Genomic DNA, 14,060 nt, shown 5'->3' with positions numbered 1-14,060 from the left:
AATGTAGTTGTTTATACACCCTGAGCAGAGCTTCTGGAATTTTTTCCCTTAGCAGTATCTGTTGGGTCAGCTCCAGTGCTGTCTGGTGTCGTGCTTGTAGCACTGGTATAAAGGGCCCTCCCGACCATGTTCCCCTTCAGTTCCTTCTTACCTCCCGTGACAGTTGCAGGAACTCCTCATTGCTTAGGCAATCCTTCTCTTAGTGGTTTTTCTTCCAAATTTAGTGTTGTTAGACCTTGTAGTTTAGTTTTAATACTTTATAGATATTAGATAGTTTGGACACTTCCTCACTTGGATAGTACCGGGGCATGCCTCTGTCACTGGGGTTTAAGCCCTGCGCCTCATGCAGTAAGCCTGTGCCTTTGAGCAACCTGTACTTGAGCTGCCTCAAGTGCTTGGGGGAAGCTCAGAGGAAAGACCACTACCTAGTTTGCAGGGATTTCAAGCCCTGGTCCAAGAAGGTCTGAGTTGCACATTTGAAGGTCATCCTCATGGACACGGCCTGAAGGTCAGCCTCGGAGCCGTGCTTGGACTTGGAAACACCTCGGTTTCAGTGCAGAGCGCTCCTCCAATGACCTGGGATTCTCGGCACCAATCATCCTCCCCAGTGTCCAAGAAGAAACACTGCAAACACCAGGAAAACAGCCAGTCCCAGTACCGAAGGCCAAAGGAGACAGAGAAAACGACACCCTGGCAATGCATCATCAGGTGCCTGCAACACTGGTACTGCAGCAATCTCTGACACCAGAACAGGAACAGCCTCAGAATAGACAATGTACCTGCATAGATACTGGACGGGAATCTTTGAAGCACTCGAGGTCAGCATCGCAATCCCCTCTATGCCTCTATCACAGTCCCTCTCCCCTCTTCAGGGTCCCTTCTCACAAGCATCCGATGGAACAAGAAGTCCAGTCCCTCCTTTGGGTGGGAGCTGTGGAAGAGGTTCCTTTTCACTTGAGAGGAAAGGGGTTCTATTCTCGCTACTTCCTAATTCCAAACGCCAGATGGGCTCTTGGACCCATTTTAGACCTGTGTTGTCTCAACTGATATCTCAAGAACTTAAAAGTTCTGCATGGCCTCCTTGGCTTACATAATTTCCTTGCTGTATCTTGGGGACGTGGTATGCTGCCCTTGAGCTAAAGGACACTTATTTATGCATCTCAATCTTCCCTGGCCATAGACTTTTCTTAAAGTATGTAGTGAATCAAGGTCACTACCAGTTCGTGGTGCTTCCATTTGGCATGTCAGCCGCCCTGCGAGTTTTCACCAAATGCATTGCAGTAATAGTGGCTTTTCTCAGGAAGAAGGGAGTCCATATATTTCCTTACCTCAACAACTAACTACTTAAGGGCCAGTCCAGAGCTCAAGTGGAAGCCAACATTCATCTCATTCAGTCAACCTTCAGTGCATTGGGCTTTCTGTTGAACTTCCAGAAGTCCACCCTGATCCTGGTCCAAAGGATAGAGTTAATCAGTGCAGTACTCAATTCCATGCAAGTGAGAGCTCTATTTCCGAACAACTGTTTCCTCTCAATTAAGTCCCTGATAAGCTCCAATCACAACTGTATGGAAGTGCCTGAGCCTCCTGGGCCACATGGCATTGTGCACATACATAATGCAATATGTGAGGCTACCACTCAGACCTCTTCAAGCCTAGCTAGCTACGGTTTACTCTCCCTCTCGCCATCACCTGATCTCAGTGCTCACAGTTCCTGTCCAGGTCTTCAACTCACTGACATGGTGGCTGGACAGGCACATCTTATGCACGGGGGTACCCATTTCAAAACGCCAGCCATCCTTGTCTCTGGTATGTGGTGCTTCGGCCCTCAGTTGGGGAGCCCATCTAGGTTCCCTCAGATCTCAGGGGCTTTGGACCCAAGACTAGCTCTCTGTGTACATCAGTGTCAGGGAGCTCAGGGCAGTACATCTAGCCTTCCAGTCTTTTCTGCCTCACCTGACAGAGAAGTCCATTTTGGTTCTCATGGACAATATGATGGCTATGTTCTACATAAACAGACAGGGTGGTGCATGTTCTTCCCCCCTATGTCAGGAAGCAGTCCGACGGTGGGAGCTCTGCATCGATCATTCCATCAATCTAGAGGCATCTTATCTTCCCAGGATTCAGAACCAACTAGCCTCAGTAGGTCTTTCTTCTCTCACCACAAGTGGTCTCTCCGCCCAAACATTGTGAGGGTCATCTTCGAATGGTGGGGAACTCCCCTTGTAGACCTGTTTGCCATCCAAACCAACAGGAAATGCCATTAGTTCTGCTCCCTGAGAGATTACAGCCTGGGGTCCCTCACAGACACGTTTCTGTTAACATGAAAAAGACATCATTTCCTCTGTCCTGCTGATTCACAAGATTCTGATGAAGATCAAGCGGGACCAAGTGCATGTGATCCTCATAGTCCTGACGTGGCTCAGGCAACATTTGTTCTCCACCCTCTTAGGCATGTCTGTGGAGACACCACTGCAGATTCTGCTACACCTGAACTTGATATCCCGGGATCACAGTCGGCTGCTGCATCTCACATCTCTTCAGTTGATGGCTTGAAGCTCCATCGCTGAATCTGGAGGAGCGAATTTGCTCGGCGCAAGTCCGTTTGGTCCTACTGCGAAGTAGAAAGCCATCCAGCAGAACTACCTGCCTTGCAAAATGGAAGCAGTTCTCCATTTAGTGTTCCCAGCAACAAATTCTGCCTTTGCAATCATCACTGCAATTCATTCTAGAATACCTGCTACTGCACAGACAACAAGGTCTAGCCGTCTCTTAAGTCATAGTCCATCTAGCGGCCATCTCGGCCTTCCATCCCAAGATCAACAACTGTTCTGTCTTTTCACATGACATGGTCATCTGGTTTTTCAAAGGCCTAGAATACCCCCAGGTCAGGGATCCCCCACACTGCCGGGGGATCTATACCTTGTTCTTTCAAAACCTACAGGACCCCCACTTTGAACCACTAGCATAATGCTCACTATTACACATTTCCTGGAAATGGCCTTCCTGGTGGCCATTACTTGAGGTCCGAGTCCTCACTGCAGAACCACCATATACAGTCTTTTTTTAAGGACAAAGTCCAGTTGTGTCTACACCCATCATTCCTTCCCAAAGTTGTCTCTTGATTCTATTGCAGTCAAGTGATCTTTCTGCCAGTGTTCTACACTAAACTGCATATGAATAGGGAGGAAAAGCACCTCTGTTTGTTGGATATTTGGCAGGCCCTGGTTTTCTACATACAAAGGATCAAACCGTTCTGCAGATTCACTCAGCTGTTCATAGCGATAGCTGAAAGATTGAAAGGTCTCTGCATTTCTGCACCGAGAATCTCATCCTGAATTACTTTGTGCATCAGGGCGTTATGACCTCGCAAACATCTCACCACCAGCTAACTTAACGGCTCACTCTACAAGGTCTCAAGCATTCTCCGCTGCTTTATTAGTGCAAGTTCTGACTGAGGATATCTGCAGGGCAGCAGCATGATTGTCAGTTCACACCTTCACAATGCACTGTGCCATTACACAACAGGTTAGAGACAATGCCGGCTTCAGCCATGTGGTTTTACAATCAGCCTGTCCTTGATCTCTGAACCCACCTCCAGTGCAACTGCTTGTGAGTCACCTACATTGGAATGGACATGAGCAAGCACTTGAAGAAGAAAAAATGTTTACTAACCTTTCAGTAACTGTTGTTCTTTGAGATGTGTTGCACATGTCCATTCCAAAACCCACCCTCCGTCCCCGATCTACAAGAAAAAACCGAAGGGGAGTGGGGTCAGTAGGGCCCTTTTATATCAGTTCTATGAGTGCCCAACAGCGGAGGGCTCTGGAGCCTCCCCAATGGATAACACTAAAGGAAAAAATTCCAGCAGCTGTCCTTAAGGTATGCACACACCTACATTGGAATGGATATGGGCAATACATCTCGAAGAACTATAGTAACAGAAAGGTTAGTAATCATTTTTTCTCCCCTTGGGCAGGGACCTTCTCTGTGCTTTTCTGCCATTTTCCTTACTGTTGAAAGTCCTATTAAAAATAAAAAGAGAAAGAGGACACATCATACTGATTGCTCCTTCTTGGCCAAGACTGACTTGGAACCCTTACCTGTCACAACTTGCAAGGTGCCTGCTGATCTCTCTCCAATCCATTCCTTACCTCATCTCGCAGAACGAAGAATGCATCCTCTATCCCAATGTGGGGATTGTTTGCCTCAAGGCTTGGCTCCTTCATGGTTCCAGTGCATAGCGAACTCCTGCTCGAAGGAGGTACAAGAGGTATAACTACACAGTAGAAAGTCCTTGGCATGTCAGACTTACCTAGAAAAATGGTCCTGGTTTCTTCCTGGTCCTTGGTGTACTTCCCAACAAATCTCTCTGATATCCATGACTCTTCCAAAGATCCTAGACTATGTACTAACTCTAAAATCTTTGGGACTACCTCTCGGTTCCTTTAGGGTCCACCTAGCATCTATAGCAGCCTTTCACTGTCAAGTAGAAGGATACTCAGTGCTATCACACCCGACCACTAAACGATTCCTTAAGGGTACAGCAGGGGTTCCCAAACTTGGTTCACGGCTTGTTCAGGGTAAGTCCCTGGCAGGCCGTGATACGCTTTGTTTACTTAAGCATCCACAGATACAGCTGCTCGCAGCTCCCAGTGGCTGTGGTTCGCCTTTCTCAGCCAATGGGAGCTGCCCGCCAGGGGCTTACCCTGAACAAGCCATGAACCAAGTTTGGGAACTACTGGGGTAGAGTAAACCTTTTCCCATAACCGTGACATCTTAACCCCTTGTGGGACCTAAAACTGGTATTGAAAGGCTTGACTAGACTTCCCTTCAAACCTGTGGCGACCTGTTCACTTACTTACCTTTCAGTGAAAATGGCCTTCCTGACAGCAATCACTTCAACTAGGAAAATAAGAGAAATAACAGATCTGATAGCACATTTCTCCCCCCGCCCTCCCTCCCAAGTATTTTTTCAGGACAAGCTTATGCTCAGGCCAAAATTCTTCCCTATGGTAACCTCCCCATTTCACATGAACCAATCGATTCACCTTCCAATTTTCTACGTCAAGGCTCCCGCAACAACATGGAGGCTATATTGCACACTCTAGATGTCAGGAGAATCCTAGACCTTTACCTGGGTAGGATGAAGTCTTTCAAGAAATCTCCTAAACTTTTCCTCTCAATTGTGGCAAGATCTAAGGACTTGTCAATATCATCCCAGAGACTCTCCAAATGGGTCTCGAACTGCATTAGACAATATTATAAGGTCCACAACATGACTCTGCCAAATAATATTTGCGCATGCGCTATGAAGTTGATCTCATTCGTTGCTTTCTTCAAGAAAGTCTCTATCTCAGAAATATGTAGAGCAGCTACATAAGCATCAGTCCGCACCTTCACGGAACATTATGCGATCACTGGAAACTCCGCCTCCGATGCTGCTTCTTTTGCTCCACAGTATAGTCATCTGTAACTGACCTGACTCAGAAGCCGCAGCCCTCTGGTAGGGATACGGTGTGGAAGTCATCTACAGTGGAGCACCCATAGGGACACTACTCGAAGAAGTAGTTACTCATCCTGTGCAGTAATGATGGTTCTTTGAGATGTGTCCTCCTCTGGGTGCTCCACAACCCACCCTCCTCCCTTCTGCTTCAGAGTTCTTGTCAATGACTCTGCAGTAGAGAAGGAACTGAGGAGGGTTAGCCTGCACGTACTGACTAGTCACATGGAGGGGTACGGGGAGAAACAGTGCATGTGCGAGCTTACGGACACTACCGAAGTTTTCTGATGAGCAGCGAAGCAATGCAAGCACACCTACAATTGAACACCCATAGGGACACACTTCTGGAAGAATCATCATTTCTGCCCAAGGTGAGTAACTTCTTCGTTGTGTGCCTAGCACCTGGTGGATATTGCCACCATCTAAATAATAATAACAATAATAATAATAATAATAGTACTTCTGATTTAACTTTTTATTAGGTTTCAGAGTAGCAGCCGTTTTAGTCTGTATTCGCAAAAAGAAAAGGAGTACTTCTGGCACCTTAGAGACTAACAAATTTATTTGAGCATTCTCTAAGGTGCCACAAGTACTCTTTAACTTTTTTTAGTTATTCTTTGTGGTTTTTTTAACATATCATTTTGCACGTTTTCTTTATGCTGCTAAACTTTGTTATTATGAAGGGTTTTCTCTGCTTCATGTGTTTCATTCATATGGGTAATGATGATATGACTTCATTTCTTTTTCTGTTTGTCTGTCTGTTTTGTGTAACTGATATTTGCACATCTACCGCAACAGTAAAATATTAATTGTATGTTTTATGGGTGAAGAATTGGTCAATAAGACATGACAGATATTCATTGGATTCTGAAACCTAGTATGCTATTTATTTTGCACAGGTAATGAGTGGTGTTTTTCCATTTTCATTTTTTAAAATAATTCTAGATAGGTCAGGCATACCTACTGCCAGCGGAAAATATGAAATTAAGAATTTAAAACACATGATGAAATAATAAATATTATTATAGGCGAAGCTCGTAACGCCACCTATTAAGGTTTCCCCACATTTCCCATTCTAAGGCCTTATTTTCAGTTGTTTATAACTTTGCCAAACTTTAACCATTTGGTCTGAAATTTTCCATGCCAGATATCTGCCTCAGGCTCTTTTTTTAAACAATTTCAGCCTAACCTGAAATTGTAAACAAACAAAAAAATAATTTATTTTACCCATTTAAACAATTTCTGATGCCCTTTCTGTAGCATTCTCATGCTTTGGAGCAGGGACTTGAAATTTGTCAGGGGAATTGATAGTAATGTAACTTCTGTCATCCCTGTGATAAAGTTATAAGCCTTTGAAAAATCACAATTTGCACATGCTCAATGGAGAGTTGATAGAGCACAGCAGCTAAAGTCCCCAAATATTCAATCCATTTGGAAATGTTCTGGGTCGGGTAAATTGTTTGTTTCATCATCCTCTAGTGCTGGTCCACAAAGAGGATGACACACTACTATTGCTGTCAGTTACTTCATTAGCTCAGGTGGCAGAGGACTGTGCGGTGGATCTGAAGGTACCTTGCAGATAAGCCACATAGGTTTTGATGTGATGCCATATGATGGAACTTCTGTTTTATCCATCTATTTTTTTTTAAACCTAAGAAATTACACAAGGCAACCCTAATTCTGTCATTTCGTAACTTATGTGTGCTTGACTTTCCACCCTTAATAATGTATGCAGTGTATTTGTAGCTGTGTTGGTTCCAGCATATTAGAGAGACAAGGTGAGTGAGGTAATATCTTTTATTGGATAAACTTCTGTTGGTGAGAGAGACAATCTTTCGATCCGTACGTTTCCCAGATGTGAAGAAAAGCTCTATTTGCCTTGAAAGCTGGTCTCTCTCACCAACAGAAGTTGGTCCAATAAAAGATATCTCACTTACCTTGCCTCTAACAACCTTAATAATGTTCTTTTAATGCTGCTTTTTTCTGTCTAATTTAAATATAGAATTCCAATTCTCTGCGTGTGCGTGTTAAGAGTTTTACAAAATATAAGTGATGTTGATTTATAGTTGTGTTCTCCAGTGATTTTTTTTCTTACAGATCTAAGTTTTCAAGCAGCTTCTCAAATTATCTCCACCCCTGTTTATAGTGCCTTAAAGGTAATGAAAGACATTGCTCAGAACTTCCCAATAAAGGCCAGGTATGATAAAATTGTTTACTTTTTGAGTATTGATTAATTATTGATTTATGTTTGTGTTTGAATTTAATGAATATTTTAGAGATTTTTGCCAAATCCTGCAAATAGATAATCATGGTCTTGAACAGTTACTCTTGGAAGGAGTCCAAGTGACTTCAGTGAGAGCAGAGTAACTGTGAGAAGGACTGAGGTTCAATCTCTTAGTGATCTTCTGTCTGATGCATGGAGACCTTTATAAATTAAGGGCTTGATCCTTCAAAGACTTACATATGTGAATAACTTTGCTCTTGGGAGTGGTCCTGTTTATCTCAGTGGGATGGGTGGATTTCCCAGTCTTCCTCTATTACAGAAACCAATTTTCTTGTTGCACTGCCATAGCTCTGCTCATGTAAAAGGTTGCTGTTTCTGTGAGCCAGTCGTGCCTTGTCACTGAGAAATTTTTTTGTGTTAGATACTGTATGTCACAGCTTGTCCCACAGTTTTTTAAATTGAATTATTGAGTTAAATAAGATGCTAAATAGTGTTCTCTGCTTGAGACTGTCTCACAACATATTACAGCTCCTAATTTAAGGATCTCCTTTTGTTTTATTGTCCCCATTGTTCTTCTGTTAAAGAAAAACTGTAGTGTAACATAAAAGCTACTCCAATCATATCTAATTGCAAAGAAGAGTAAATAATTTTTTTAAATGCCTAAAATATAACTGCAAAGAAATATAAAACAACCAGTTTGGTATAAGTAAACACTTAGAAAAATACAACTCATCATTAGAAAGCAGGGGAAAAAGTACATAAGTTGTAAGGCTCATTCTATTCTTATTTTTAAAAAATGGTTAAGTGGAAGGGACATTATCATCAAGTTTTAAAGAATTAAAATTAATTTCAGGTACGACACCAGTCCCAGACCCCTGCAAGTTTTTGTGTTTCTACAACTACATTTACCTTTCTCCCTCCCCCCCCCTTAAAGATTATAACAGGGTTCAACAAAGAATTAGATAAATTCTTGAATGATGGGTCCATCAATAGCTATTAGCCAGGATGGGCAGCAATGTTGTCCTTAGCCTCTGTTTGCCAGAAGCTGGGAATGAGTGACAGGGGATGGATCACTTGATGATTACCTGTTGTGTTCATTCCCTCTGGGGCACCTGGCATTGGCCACTGTCGGAAGACAGGATACTGGGCTAGATGGACCTTCGGTCTGACCCAGTATGGCCATTCTTATGTTGTTAAATAAAGTGTTTGTCTTTCCTTTTGCTGTGTATGACAGGGGAAATAGACTGTAATGAAAATAGACATAAACAGACTAGAAATAAAAATAGATTGTATCTCTCTAATCTTTTTTTAGTTATACAAATCTTTGACATTACTCTTAACACTATAAGTTTAAAAATCAGATAAAATATTATTTTTAAATTGATGGGTGTGTGCCTATAGCAGTCTTAAACTGAAAAAAACTCATCAGGTAAAAAGAATTAATATATTCTGATTCTTCACTGACAGGTTTAAATTATGAGTAATTCTGCTGAAGTCAGTGGAATTCAATGAGTAAATCAAAGAAGAATCAGGCCTATTGAACAAAATAAATTACATTTCCTAACTTGCATTAGCAATTATATTTTAATAGTTAAACTGAAATAATTTTAATAATACAATTTACTTTTTATTATTTATGCTTTTTTTTTTGTCCATCACTCATTTTGGACAGTGAAAGTGGAGTAGTCATTTTCTGGCTGTCATGAACTAGCGCAATTCTGCAAAGTTAGGATTGTAAATATTGTAGACAAATTGATTTAAATCAAAACAAAAAAAAATAATTTTGTCAAATTAAAATTAAAAAGTGACATTTGTATCCAAAAATGGGTTCTTTGATTTTTAAAAACAGTTTACAACTTTAGCAGTGTCCTTTTCCCAGGCTTTTTAGGGGTGAGCTTCATTTTCATGTCTCATTCTGTTACCTAGAAGAAAGGTCAGCATGAGTTAGTATTTACGAAATGATATCTTCTAACTTGAGAGGCTAGTTCATTTGACAGTATGCAGACAGTGAAACAAGTGACATATTTGGAAGATATAAAAAAAATTATAGCATATTTTTTGTTAGTTGACATACAATTTACCAGTTTGTAAGTATCTGGCTATTACATAAATACAATATGCAGTACCAGTACATACCCTGAGTTTCGTGATATCCATGCATAATATGCAAATGCTAATATGTTGAGCATATTAAAAGTTATACTTCAATAATCATTTATCTCAGTGCTATATATTTACATTTTATCCAGATAAAAGAGAAAAAGATTAATAAAGAAAGACAAACACCACAACATTTAAGTATTGCAAAAATCTTCTCAAATCACATAGTCTTATTAATAACCACTTAGCTGCAGATGGAGGTGAATTTAAGTCTCAAGGGGTGGGGTTCAGGGATGTTCACTGAACTCACCATACTGCTTTTTGTGTCCTAATGTTCTCCACTTACGTGTTTAACTTCTATGCATCAAAATAAGTAATTACAGTTTGGTTAAAATGATGCTTTCTGAATAAACATATCTAGTTGTGTGTCGCTGAACTGTATAGTCTTCTCTTATCCATTTTTCAGATTCCTTTATGTTGTTTGGAGCTCATTTTATTATTTTTAAATTTGTTGTTTATAATAGTGAAACTGGAAAGTACTAAAACTGAAAAGTCTGACCATTAGTATAACATAGCATAACCAGAGATAGTCTGTTATACATTTCAGTTCAGTATCTTTCACAATATTTGTATGCATCATTGCTAAACATTTTGTGTATTTTGTCAGCTTTAAGTGCTCATCTCTATTTACAAAAACACAATACTTCATTTTAATAGCATGTTAATGATGAAATTTTGACCACATTTGACATCTCTTCCGCAAGCAGTTTTACATCATCTTCCATGCTCCCTCTTATGCATGAAACGTTCTCCTCAGTTCTCCACTACTATCCTCTCCCCTTCAATTTTTTCATAACCTACCTCCCCCAAAAACATGACACCGTGCCTAATGATAATGACTAGGCATGGGGCCAGTTAGTGATTCATTAATATCTCGTGTTCACTTGTCTTACCTTATTACAAAAAAAACCACAAAAACCTACAAACATTTAAGATAACACATGTGATATTAGGTTCCTGTTAATGTCATGTCAGCTCCGTCTGCTCTTTTCCCCCTTCCATTGTGTTCTGCCTCTCCTTTTTTGTGTCTTCTCTATTTCGATTGTAAAAGTCTAGAACAGGGACTGTGTTCTGTTTTGTACCTAGACAGTTCCCCACATGATGGAGCACTGATTCTGACTGAGGCCTGTAGGAGCTAATTTTATACTACCACTACTACAATAATAATAATAAAGTACAAATTATGCCAAATGTAGTCAGATTCAAATAGGACCTTGTTACTTTTTCTTAAACAATGACTAGCTACTTCAAGGCTGTTTGAAAGTATTCATACAGGGCCAGAATGGTATTTACTGTGTTGGTGTTTACACATTTCACTCTTCGGTTTTTAGCTTCGTGATTTGTCCTACTTATTTAATGGCTAAATTATTCCTTTGGCTAAATTAACTCTCAGGAATAATTCCCATCAATTACAGAAATACTTTATGATGGGGGAAATGTTATATAAGCTATGTTACTAAATGATGCTTATTGCTGGTAGCAGGCTCTCCCAAAACTCTGTGCTGCAGAGCCAATTGCTTTCAGGCTTTTAGCTTAATAGTGGTTTTTTTCCCGCCAATCCTTGTGCTTCATTTCTCAACTGGGTGTTTTGCTGGCATCTTTGAGCTAGTTTGAGATGTTCTTATCAATCCTTGTGCTTATATTTTCTTTATTATTATATTTTATAATATTATATTTTTATAATATTATAAATTTTTCATTTAAATCTGTTTTCATTTTTGAAAGAAATTATTATTCTATATCGTTTCCATTCTTGCTCTCCTGCATTAAAATTTTATACTAAATAAAACCCCAATTAACACAGATAGTAGGATATTCACTGTGTTTGTGTGTGCATAGAGAATAAACATGGTTGTGTGGTTATAAAAGTTTTATAAGGATGAATTTGGGATGACTATATTATTCATGAGATGTGAAGGCATGAGTGAGTATTCAGGTCTTCCCAAACAATTACTGACATCAACATCTTTATAACACAGAGTCTATTCTGTATTTTTCTAGCTCTCTCTGTGAGATCATAGACCCTGATTCCTCCTCCTCACTCCATTTGACAGGCAGAATGATAACTAATTATCATCTAGGAATTTTCTGTCCTCTATAGCTCTTACTTCTGTTCTTCCAATTTTATTCCAGCATCATATAGGACAGTGACTGCCTTAGTATTGTCTTACCACCATTTTCTTTCCTTAGAAATTTATTATCTGAAAGCATGGAATAAGAGAAAGCTAAATCAAAGAAAACAAAAAACTCATCTGTACCTCTTGCAGCTACTGAGTCTTTAAGTTGTTCTGTTCTCACTATGAGAAGAATATTTTACCGTAAAGGAGCAAGACACTAACTGACATGCTTTCTGGGGAGGTATCAGGCAAACAAGACGTCTTAGCATGTTCAAAGGGAAGTAAAGCTTCCTTGTGGGAACTGAGGTTGTCCCCAAGCAAACTCAGAAGTAATAGTTTTCTCTGACTTACGCTATATTAATGTTTTCACTAATGAACCCCTCCTTCCCCTGAAGTGCTAGAATGGGTTCACAAGTCTTTCTGGCAGCTAAATCTTAAAAAGAAAGCTTTGCTTGTCCTTGCAAAAAATTAACTAAAAAGCCTCAGACAGCCTCTTGAGGCTGCATGGTATACTTCCTTCACTTTTTCCAGTGGTCTTTGTTGAAGATGGATTATATTTTCGGAGGCATATTTTCACATCCATGAAATAAAGTTGGTAAAGCCTTCCACAATTTTCTTAAATGGTGAAAGGAGCCAAACTATGGTAGCTGTAGATATAGGAGAAAGTTTAATACGTAAAGATACCCACTATTAATAATTCTTTGAACTACAGAGATTCCAAAGTGTGTTTGAATGCTAATTAAGCCTTGTAATATGATGATGAGGTACTATACGTATGTTTTGTTACCATTTTTGAGATTAGGAAACTGAGGCACAGAGGTTAAGTAATTTATCCACATGTACATAGTGACTAGCTGAGTTGGAAACAGAACCTAGGCGCCTCAGTCCCCAAACACTTTCTCTAATGGCTAGACTACCTTTGTAAGTGGTTGTTCATAACACTTTCCAATAGCCTAAAGTAAAAACTGAGAGCTTCAGACCACTTTGATTTAGTTGCCTAGATATGGAGATAAATAACTTTAACATCCAGATTTGAAATTATGAACTAAGATAATATACTTAAGTAACTTCAGTATGTACAAAATGCTACCTATTTCCTAAAATTAATATAAAGAAGGTGAAATAATACTTTAAATATTGAGGTAACCTTATATGTTTAGTTTTGGGATTTTTTTAAGGCTGATCACTGTACCCCTGAAACTAACTTATATTAGGTAAGGAAGAATGTTTGTTTAAACGTAGAATGGCTGAGTAATACCAGTATTTTATTCCTACAGATCTTTGACCAGAATTCCTGTAAACCAACAAATGCGAAATGAAATAGAGAAGAATCAGAAGGTTTGCCCTTGTTCCTTGAATTATACATAGCTGTAATTTTATTGTCACTTTATGGGACATTTTTGCATTAATGTAGCAACTTTTAAGTGATTTCTAATGAAGAGGAGGAAATCATTTAAAAATGTATTCTGTTCCTAAATTTAAATAACTGATTTCTTTTTCTTCACTTCTCTTGTGTTTGATTCACTAACTGTGCTCTGTCCTCAGTTAATGAAAGGACATGAGGCTGATTTGTAAGTCTGCTAAGCAACCCAACTCCCATTGAAATGAATGGGAGCTGCAGATACTCATCTTGTTGGGAAATCAGGCCATTAATATTTAAGTAAACCTTATGGAGAGGGGTTTAATCTTAATTAAACTGTTTCAAGTCAAACATACATTAGTAGAATATATAATTGCATACATACAGTGTACATTTTTCTATCAAAAATGTCACATAATTTATGACGAATGTACTGCATGATTTTTTGTACATAACATGCAGTTGTCCAAAAATTCCCATCTAAGTGGATTTCTTCTCTTTTGTCCATGCTTTCAAAGTGTGACCAGGTGAGAACCCCCTTAATTCTAAATGTTTCATAATACCCCTTCACTCATTATCCCAACATAATTTTCTTTATGAGCATATTGAGCAAAACATCAGGTCGGATTTGTTCAACATCTTTATGAATGATCTGGATGATGGGATGGATTGCACCCTCAGCAAGTTCACAGATGACCC

General features: G+C 39.7%; 1 protein-coding gene across 1 annotated transcript in view; it reads left to right on the top strand.

The window, feature by feature from the left end:
- The window catches only part of UGGT2 (UDP-glucose glycoprotein glucosyltransferase 2), a 282,769-nt gene that overhangs the window by 79,830 nt on the left and 188,879 nt on the right, over positions 1-14,060 (top strand). Inside the window, exons 9-10 of the mRNA XM_077807042.1 lie at positions 7,598-7,697; positions 13,279-13,339. Coding sequence (XP_077663168.1) covers positions 7,598-7,697; positions 13,279-13,339 — 161 coding nt within the window. The remainder of the gene's footprint in view (positions 1-7,597; positions 7,698-13,278; positions 13,340-14,060) is intronic.

This window comes from Eretmochelys imbricata, chromosome 1 (assembly GCF_965152235.1).
Source record: "Eretmochelys imbricata isolate rEreImb1 chromosome 1, rEreImb1.hap1, whole genome shotgun sequence".
Lineage (NCBI taxonomy): Eukaryota > Metazoa > Chordata > Testudines > Cheloniidae > Eretmochelys > Eretmochelys imbricata.
The sequence above is the reverse complement of the archived record's forward strand: the minus strand, read 5'-3'. Positions and strand labels throughout refer to the sequence as shown.